At 36.3% G+C, this 10,618-nt stretch overlaps 1 protein-coding gene across 1 annotated transcript in view; it reads right to left on the bottom strand.

The window, feature by feature from the left end:
* Positions 1-304: 304 nt before the first annotated feature.
* The window catches only part of PGR (progesterone receptor), a 43,251-nt gene continuing 32,937 nt past the window's right edge, over positions 305-10,618 (bottom strand). Inside the window, exons 8-9 of the mRNA XM_009281366.1 lie at positions 4,763-4,920; positions 305-2,458 (exon numbers count right to left, since the gene is read on the bottom strand). Coding sequence (XP_009279641.1) covers positions 2,303-2,458; positions 4,763-4,920 — 314 coding nt within the window. The 3' untranslated portion in view covers positions 305-2,302. The remainder of the gene's footprint in view (positions 2,459-4,762; positions 4,921-10,618) is intronic.

Below are 10,618 nucleotides of genomic sequence, written 5' to 3'. Positions count from 1 at the left end.
TTTCAGACTAATCTGCCATATTTATGGGACACAGTGACATGGCAGCCACTTGGAACAAATTTTAGGGATTGAGTAAAAGGCAGATGTAGGCTCATCTGGGGCATTCCTAAGGCAAGCACACTGCCTGCTCCGTTTTCCAATTTCAGGATTAGGGTGTCAAGGAGCAATTTTTAGTGTGGGAAGTTTCTGTTAACAGTTTAATCTAAACAGTAACATAGACAGTCTGTTTATTCAATGGTAAATCATGTGGCAATGCTTACGTTCCCAAAGAGTGCATGAAAATATTGTTACACAGAAGTGGAATGCTTGAAATGGACTTTTTTACTAAGCTCCACAATTACTGAATGCAAATACAAAGAAGAATAAAGAAAACAAAACTTCAATATGTAGAAATAAAGATTTTTGTGTTATTTATTAAAACATAACTGCTTTAAGGATCACAGTTAAAAGTCAGACTGTACTGAATATGAAAGAAATCGCTTGTCTCTGGGCAGTTAGAAATGATGAACCTAGTCAACTAACACAAAAGTCTGCTTATGCCATTTTATCCAGGGCCACATCTTTGCACCAACTCTAGTGGGTTTTGTACTCGTATGTGGAACTCAAAAACATTTTTATCCCCAGTTGTAATGTAGCTTCTTCTTGAGTGGCTTTAGGAAATTGTAAATAGTAAGGAAACCTTTAGATCTACCTTCAGTTGTTAGTTGTCTACATTTTTTTCAAGAATCAGGACATAATTTTTACGAACAAGTAACATCATTTATACTTTTAATGAGGGGCACCCTGACTTAATCAGGGATACTGAACTTACATCCAGTGAGCCTTCATTCACGTGACAAGGATACAGACCAAGTTACACACCATCAACAGTATGCTATCACACGATGGATGTATCCAACATGTAATGGAGAAGAGCAAAAGCGTATGGCCAGCAAGTACCCAAGTAAGATTCACCATTTCCTACACTGTTAGAGAATTTGAGTATCATTTTTATTGACTGGCAAAATTTGTCATATTTTAATAGACTCATAGTCTTCTTGGGCTTTATCCGGTTCTCTGTTGTTTCAATAGATCAACAATTTCCTGCCTTAAATGCATGAGTTGCTCCATATCCATATCAAAGGAACAACCACCACCACATTATAATTTTTCAGTCAAATATTTCATTTCCATGGTAAAACATGACATTCTTCTTGAATGTATAAAGCTACTTTAGTCCAATTCCTCTTTTACAGTTACCCCAATTATAATGGCATGCCTTTAAAATATAAAATATGTAGCTCCACTAAACAGGACTGAAATGAGTCTGATGTGTATCAAAATGTTTGTAGTCATGTTTTCCATTTCTTTTTGCATTCAATCTCACTATAATTTGATGTTAATGGCTGTTTGAGTATTCAGCATTGGAATTCAAATCATTAAGATCATTAAGAGTTGTAGTCAGTGAAAACATCTCTATTTAAAGCTTCTGAAATTTTAAATTGATTAATTTAAGATTATAGCTAAGCGATTTAGCTTTAGTAAGTGCTGAACTTTGAAGGAAAATAACACAAACCAAAGCTGAGTGGGTTTGCATACACATTATTTCTGGTGTAATATACACTGAAATTTTCCTAAGATTTCTGATTTTTGAAGGAGAGCTGCACTGAATGGTGCAGCACAGTTCAGTACACTGAACTCAGAGTTTCAATGCAATATGGGCACAGCCAAGAGTATGAATGTGTATTTTGTGGCTAGCACTTTAGTTACCCATGAAGGTATTGCAGTGACGTCTACTTAATCCTGGACAGCTGACTTTGAAAGGGTATTTCTGTGAGGCAGAGTAGTTAATAAAAAAGTGAAATATCCGTGAGAAAATGTGGGCAATATTTATTTTAATTCCTCCAAAATCTTGTCTTACGCACATGCCCACATGTACCCGTGCACACAATGTACTAAAGTAAAAAGTTTACACCATGTCATATCAGAAATTTGAGAGGGTGTAATATGTAAGAAAAATGTATAAGATAACTGTTCTTGGAAATCTGAAAACTCTATTCATTGTCATTCTTATGCATATCTAAAAAGCAACCTAGCCAAGTTTACAAAACATTTCTTATGACTGTTGTGATTTTTGCAGTTAAGGAATCAGGAACTCACAATATGTACATCAAGCTTAAATGGCTTGTGTATGTTACAAGTATAAAGCAGTAGGCAGGGTAAGTATGACAAGTACACTGAAGTCCTGACATTGCAAAATCTTGACGAAAATAAACAAACAAAATGACCCAGAAATCATCTCTATGATAAGAGAAAAGACATTTCACTTTTTGTGAAAGAGAAGAGGTTTCACCATCCCTGCCAGAATCTTGGGTAGCTGGGCAGCAATCACCTCTGACATCATCTCGGGGAATTCAACACTCAGTGCACGGGACTGGAGAAATGTGTTCAGACAGAAGAGATGGAGCTGTTTCACTAGCTGGATTTAATAAAATACAAACATGATAAATCAGGCTAACAGTAATGCAGCCAGATAAACATGCCATCAATCACTTAACTCATACATCCATCAGCTGACATCATTATATACCTTCCTCTGTCATTCCTTGAATCAATAATGTGGGTACTTGTCATTCCCTATTAAAATATCCTCCCATGGCAAAAAGTCATAAATCTAGCTAAACGGTATGTCATATAAAAACAGTGCCTCACTAATATTATAAAGTGTTATCATCCTTATTCACAGCGTGCACCATGAACAATGGCAATTACTAAACAAGTATTCAATCTTTCATTTTATCCCCGTGTTCAACACTTGTCTCCATGCCTTGTTTACTGTAATGCTATTCAAACACTGCTCCGAGGGACAGCATTTACTATTTCCTTGTGAGCTTTTCCATGGTTCTGATTGTGATCATATCTGGGTATGCCGCAAACATTAAACTCCATAGGTGCTCGTCCCTTGAATCCCCAACTGCTCAATATATGTGACTATTTCACCTCTTCTATCTTCTCTGAGAAGTTCCAATTTTATAGAAGTTTTTCTTTAAGACTTGTGACCTTTATGTTATCAAATATCATACTATTTCTGCTACTCCAGGCTTTAACAACACACAGGCTCTCCAGTGTGATTATCTTTTCCTCGGTTCTCCCATCACTTTATCAGCCTGAGCTGAAATAGGGACCTGAACAAAGATACTCTACAGACCAAACACTACTCTAACCATCACTTTGCTGGGTATTTTGCAGCAAGCCTCACTCACTCGCTTCCACTAAGGCTATTTTACTTTAAGTATTGGAAATTAAGAGATTGACTCTACAGCCCAGCACTCAAAAGCATCTTCCTCTGGATGCTGTGACACTCAGATTGCAAATTATTACTACAGGTAAGGCAGGAAGACCTTTTATCCCAAGCAAGGCTGATCCAAACAGGTTCCTTGAGCACAGGGCTACTGTGAGTAGCATACTGGCCAGGACTTGTTTTTGCAAGTAAAAGGTGACTGACTGAACTCCAGGGAAGGGTTTAGCACTGACAGTCCACAGTGATGACTGCAGTCTGACTACCAGTAAAAAGTTAATCTCCATATCCTCCCTTCAGAATTTTCTATTGTCTACCTTCACCTGTAAGGACGCTTTTCGTACTTGTCTTATTCTCCTTTTGCTGGTATCTGAGATGATGTAATAGCTAAATGGTGAATGTGAGTTCTGTGGATAGCAGAAGCTGATGGAGAGGTTTGTGCAATGGATCAGAAGACTCCAGACCAGCTGGTGAACCACATAATTATCAATATCGTTACCTCTCTTAACTCCCATAAGTGGGATCCTCAGAGGGTTGGGGTTTTTGTCTCCCCATCAGAAGGGGAATTAGTGACAATGAAAGGTTTTAGATTAATAAATTAATTTATTCATGAACAACTAAAATAAAATGCAGATTTGCTGAGTGCAGAATACAAACACGCAAAGACCCCATCCTTCCCTGAACTCCCTGCGAGCTCCTCACAACCAGCATTGAACTCAAAAGCACTCTTCCTAAACTATCTTAGTGCCACTTCCCCAGCGCTTGCTAAAACTGTCAGGTATGGCCCTGTACCTCTGCTTTTTGCCTCTCTTGCAGATACACAAGCCATTACAAAACAATATTCACGTGGGCAAAGGTTTATACAAAATGTCATTCCCCAGTTTTAATGGATGTTAAGCCAATAGGATACATGCTAGATTCTCAAAGATGTGGAAAGGATTCAGCTGCATCTTTTAAGACACTTAATAATCATTGTATCACCACTAGAGTTCTCAAAGATTACTCAATTCCCAAATGTAGACAGAAACTGAAAAAATGGCATAGATTATACACATAAAAGTAGTTGAATTAAGGTTGTAAAACCAATCTTGGTTGTCTTTCTCTAGTTCTTAGTAGCCTGACTTTGCAACTTGAATTGCCTAGTCTTTGCATTATTTAAATATTTTCATGAACATGTATACACATGCACACACATATACATGCCGCCCCCTACCAAAACCCTAACTGTACTAGTTATGTTACAGAAATAATGAAACAAAATGGTAGCATTCAAATGCATGTTTCTCAAATACTTAAATCTTGTATACCATATAAAATATACACAATATATATTGATGCTGAATATATAGGTATCTATTCACACAAATATACACACTAAAGGAAAAATGTAGGGGTTTTTGACTAGCCGCTTTCCATAAAATTACTTTTAAGAAATACTAGTTCATTCTTACATAAAAAGCAAAACACATTAACAAGTAAACTTACATCATGCATGGAATCCATCAGTTTTGTAAGTTGATAGAAACGTTGCGAGTTGGCCACAACACCTTTCTGGCGCAAACCAATTGCCTTCACCAGTTCTCTAATGTAACTCGTTCTCATCTCATCAAATTGGCTTTGACTTCTTAGACCTTCCAAAGGAACTAAAAAGACAGTAACAGTTGTGTTGCAATTTATTCTGAAGGCAATGAGAGAAATTTAAAGTACAGGAACAATTTATAGTATTTCACGCTGTGCAGTGCAATTCATTATTATATGCCAGGCACTTCTTCCCGTTCAACAGTTACTCCAGAAACAGTGATACAATTAGTTAAAAGGATATACCAGCAACAATCAGTCAATTGTGCTAATTGCTGATGTCTAGAAATAGCCTTAAGCTTCAGCTACACCTGTCTGCTGAAAAGAAGATGGCCAAAAGAAGCACTCCTGTCCTTGAGGAAAGATGTTATGGAACGGTTCATGTTTACACTGCTAAGGGTCAGCCCTCTTCATAGCAGATTTATGTTAGAGATCTAGCTGGAGTGCTTCAAAATGGAGTCAAGGAATGAACTAACGACTCTTAAGTAGCGTAGACAGCAAAGCATCCAGGGCTCAGGCCTCCTGTTTGGACCTCTTTCACTTAACAGAATAGATGCATTATCAGAGTCTTAAGTGTGAACAGCTTTTAGAGAAATTAGCAAGGAGGAGCAAATGGTTGAACACACTCTTCTCTCAGTGGTCAGCTGTGAGGACCAAAATGAGGACATGGAGAGAACACTGAGGAATGAACCTGTTAGTGATTGCTAGTGATAAGACCATATTTGATCACTGATCAAGTGTTGGTAGCATTATAAGGAAACAGGCATAAGCTCCAGACTACTTTCCTTGATATTGCAGAGTGTAATACACAAGTCTTACAATTAATGTTGTCAAAGGCAACTAAGAAATGAAAAACTTGAAGAAATGAAACCTGAAAAAATATTCCCATCTGGCAATCAAATCTAAATCCTTGCTTCACTATAATAATCATACATTAAAACATGGTCTTGTTTCAAACATACTGTTTTTGAAAGAGCTGTTAAATTTCTTCCCCTTTCTTTTCTCTCTTGCCAATGACATTTCACACTGCAACATCACATTTAACATTTCGTATTCTGACAGCAAGCATGAGGGGAAGGATTCACCTCACCAAACTTTAGACATTTTACAGTATAGGCACCTCCATCTGGGCTAGTTACCACAGATTGCTGTAGTTTTAGTGGGAAAAATCAGGCAAGTAAAAAGTAAAAGTAAAAAGTTGCTAAAGTAGCTTTAGAAAGAGATGAATTATGCTGTAGAGATGCTTATTTTTCTCCACAGACTCTAAAAGAATGTCATGGGGACTAGCTCACATAGTTAAATAAATCACATGTTAGTTATCTAGGTATCTAGTACATCTTCAATCTGGTATCAGACCATGACTAGTATCAGGCCACGACTAGTATCAGGCCACAACAGGCTTCACTTGCATCTCTTAAAAAAAAAAAAATTGAAGCTTGGTTCATAATGACATTGACTTATTCAACACTGTAACACCTAACTTCCAGGTGATTTGTCACTTTCTGGAATTAAAACATAAATATATGTGTGCTGACTCTCTGTACAATGCACTGTATTGTTAGATACCTAAGAATGGAATTCTTAAAACAGAAGCCACCTAAAAAGCAGACGGCTGCACAAGGGTTGGACCTTAACCCATTCCCTGAAAGAGAATTAGGCAGCAAACTCTGCACTGAGAGAAGCACTGCTCTCCATTTGGAAATCATAAACCCTGTTCTGAAGTCAGTTGCCTAAGTCATGTCTCATTCCTCAGAAGAAGGTAAGGGGGAAGGAGACACTTCAGGCAAACAGATTAAAATTGTGTCCCTCACCTCCACCCCAGAGAGAGATAACAAAGCAGAAGTTCAAATCTCTACTCGAGTTAAGCAGAAGTCTCCTATTTTGTAAGAGACTGCTCAAGAGAGGAAATGATCCAGTTTGCCAAGGATGTCTCTTGCTCTGTGTCTCCTCAGACAAGTGAAAGTCTGGGGGAAGGAGGGAGACACACATACAGAAAATAGCAAATTTACTTTAAAGACAAGTGTCTTTAAAGCCACTGAGATGGCTATGGAAGTCAGGGTCTGACTCCTAACTAAAACAGAATTCAAACAAAAATAAAAATAGAGAATAGAAATTGTGACTGCTTCCACAGAAAGTACATTTATAACACCATATCTATTAGTAGTCCACCTTTTAGGGATGTCATGTTAGATTTCTTTTGGCAGCTGATGGGAGATGAAATGCTGGTTGAGGTGGACCTTTGGCTTGACTCAGTACAGCCTCTCAAGTCCAAACAGACAAAGGAGGTATCTGAAAGTGTGCCTGTCACATATGCATCGAGGGTCTGAACAGAAGGGAAGAGTTCTATTTTGTGGAGAATGCAATGTGCTTAGGACTAATACAGGCAGGAATACTCACAGTGGGGAAAAGTTATGTCATGGAAAAAGAATAGCTTAATTTTCAAAGCCTGGATGGTTCTGGGTATGTCTAACAGCAGAATTACAGACACCTATGAAATCTTTTTCATATAAAGTGACATTCTAATGGAATTTAGGGTTAGGTGGACGCTTTCTTTGGCTTGCATCTCTAAAACAGCAGTTAAGTCCTTACATTTCCCTTGTGAATTAAAAGATCTCTTCCAGCAATGAATGGCCTGTTTCCCAGAATTCTGCAAAAGCACAGTCACATTCCCATCTAATCACAAAAAGTTCCACTAAGCTATTTATTTGAGTGAAGAATTACAATGTCTTACATGAACAAATGCAATTTAAACACAGGTAGCTCGAATGCTCCTTCTCCCTGAACATATGTAAAGAATGTGGATGCTTTCATTCAGTGGCAAGAACCCAGCCAAAATCTTATGCAACAAGATTTTGCAACTCCTCTAAATCAAAAGTCTGGAAAGTGTTAGAGCTAGAACTGAACTTGCTATATGCTTATTTCTCTCTTTTTTGGCATAGCTCTACTTTCTTAAATCATAGTCTTTCTGAACTATTCATAGTATTAGTTCCTAGATGTATGTGGCCTCTGCAAGATGGAGCCCTATTTAGAACTTTTGGGGCACTACTACAACACAGCATATTACATACGGTAAATAAGGACCTGTAAAATGGAAAGAATTGCAGAAAATAAAAATGTTGGTCCACTTTTTGCAAAGACTAATTCTGCTTTCAAGACAGCTTTAAAACTGTCACAAGTACAACATAAAGAAAACATCTGAGCCACAGCAAACTCAATGGAAAAACTGTAAAATCAAAAATATTGTTACAACTTAGGCTGGGGTTTCCATTCAGAATTAGAATTGTATTGAGACTGACATTTAGTTATGTTTAATACAAATTACTGTTTCTTCAAAATTATATAAAAAGTAAAAACCAGTTCATCTAAACAATAAATCAAACAGAAGAAAGAATGAGAGACTAAAACTTCAGACTTCATTTACTGTTAGTATATGAAAGCTTGAAATGGCCATACTTTCACATCTGAAGAGGACTAAGATGAATACCATGGACTAAAATAAAAGTAGTCTTAAAAGACACTTTATAGCAACAATGAGGTTACATGGTTTTTTGAAAATAATTTTGTGGAATTGTATTTATACAGTACCAAACGTTTACTAAATGTCTCAGCAACAACGGTTAGGTGTGTTCCTTTTCCCAAAGATCTGACAAATTGTTTTTTCCTCTAAGACAATAAGTGCAGGAGAGAACAAAAAGCAAAACTCATCAGCACAGGTAGCAATACTTTATTTTTTTAACTAATTTATTGCATATATATAAACATATCATCTTAGAAATGAGCTTCTGAGGGCAATGCAGTTGATAAAGAACGGTAACTTGATGAATACCGTTAAACTGATGAGAGGGATTGGACCATTGCAATGTTTTTTTGAATTTGATTTGAACTTTGTGGGACAGAAATGGAGAGCTGGAATATCACAAATGTATCTAAATTTCACTGAAATTTAAAACTTCCCTCTAAGCTTCAGATAGACAGGGGAGTTCATTTCATGATGTAAACAAGGTGGAAAACATTTAAACTAGGAATACATTCAAACTCCAACTGGAGTTTTATCAGAGAGGGATTTTTGTCCACGTTATTTTTATTGCTTCAGCAGAATGTATGGTATTTTGCTATTATTTTAGTAATTTTTATGTTCATATGAGCTAAATTTAATCTTTACTGCTTATGCTCTGCTGAGACCAAGGTTTTTTTAAGCATGAGCTTATGCAAATACCAGCCAAGTACAGCTTAAGAGGGAATAAATTTTAGTTCCTTATCTTTTACTGAAACTTTGTACAATCAACAAGCAGGTTATGCAGGATTTGCACATCTCTTCTCCAACTCCATAAGTGTGTAGAGAACCAAATTTCAACATCATCAAATTATATTTCTCAGAGGTGCTTATTCTAATTTCTAATAGCACTTGGACCATTTTAAAATTTTCTATTTGTGGATTCATAACTAACAATTATCGCCTCAGCAGATGTACATTTTAGTATTTTAGAAAAGGTTTTGGAAGATAACTTCATCAACTACCACATTTCCCATTTAAAGTGGAATGCAGCTGTACGCTGGATTCTTTAAAAGATGCGTATGATTAAAAGTGATCACAGATTTTGTTCTAGAGAAACAAACCAAAGAAAAACATTTCCATTTGTTTATATCTGTGCTAAACTTGACCTATTTATACCTATAAAAAGTTGAATAAATGTTAGTATTGTTTGCCACGTCCATCTCCCTAATTCTTTTGAGTAAGCATGCTTCAAGTTCTTGGCCAAGATAAAGCCCTCAGTCCTGACAATTTATCAAATATTTTTTAATATATTTCTAATGCTTGTAAGGTTTTTTTTATCTGTGTAGAGTCATTTAAGCTGAAGAGCTTCCAGGCAGAAATACTGCACACTTGATTTGAAAATGTGTAGTACAGTATAGCTATATATCAAAAGGGATCCAACATTTCCCCAGTGCCTTTATACAGAATAAAACCAACAATGAATCACAAATTATTTGTTCCTTATAAACACTAGAAAAAATATTTTTAGGTCTTGGAAGACTAACATTCCTCCTAAAGAAGTTTCCATTTGTTAAGCCAGATAGCTTAGCAATTGTCAAGTTAAACAACACGGTTCAAAACTCTTTTACTGGTGATATGTTACAAAGAAATAAAAGAACCTACTTGTGTTGAGAAGTAACAGTGCTTTCATACATAGGAACTCTTCTTGGCTAACTTGAAGTCTGACAAATTCCTGTGGGAGTTGCCACATGGATAGACACAGGGAATAGAACGATGATTCTTTCATCCTCTGTCTTACACCCAGAAAAGGTAAAAAAAATTAAAAACCATGAAAATAAAGAAACGGAACGGCTCCGGTACTAATTCCTTGAAGGAAGTGCTTTGTTAGCAGTTTAATTACCACATTACAGAAACAAAAGAAAGAGGTTATATACATAGACAATTTTCTGACTTTTTTGTACCTACACTAGTTTTTTAATCGTAATGAATGTGCTATTATTTTGGATGTTTAATTTGTTACTGCTGCCCAGAAAAAAAAACCTTGGAGACTATCAAAGCTGAATGCTAACCACCAAAAAAGAAGGGTTTTTATTAATTAAAAACACCCTAATAATTAATGTGAAGTACTTTCTTTTTCTTTTAGAGGTTGATAGATTTTTACATTCTCTGGAAAGGTTTCAAAGCATAAAATTGAAGATAAACCTGAAAGTTTATAGAAAACTTGTTCTTAGGTTTTGCAAAAATGTCTGAATCAAAATACTTTGTTG

Source organism: Aptenodytes forsteri, unplaced genomic scaffold, assembly GCF_000699145.1.
Source record: "Aptenodytes forsteri isolate BGI_AS27 unplaced genomic scaffold, ASM69914v1 Scaffold212, whole genome shotgun sequence".
Taxonomy (NCBI): Eukaryota; Metazoa; Chordata; class Aves; order Sphenisciformes; family Spheniscidae; genus Aptenodytes; species Aptenodytes forsteri.
This window is presented reverse-complemented; position numbering and strand designations above follow the sequence as displayed.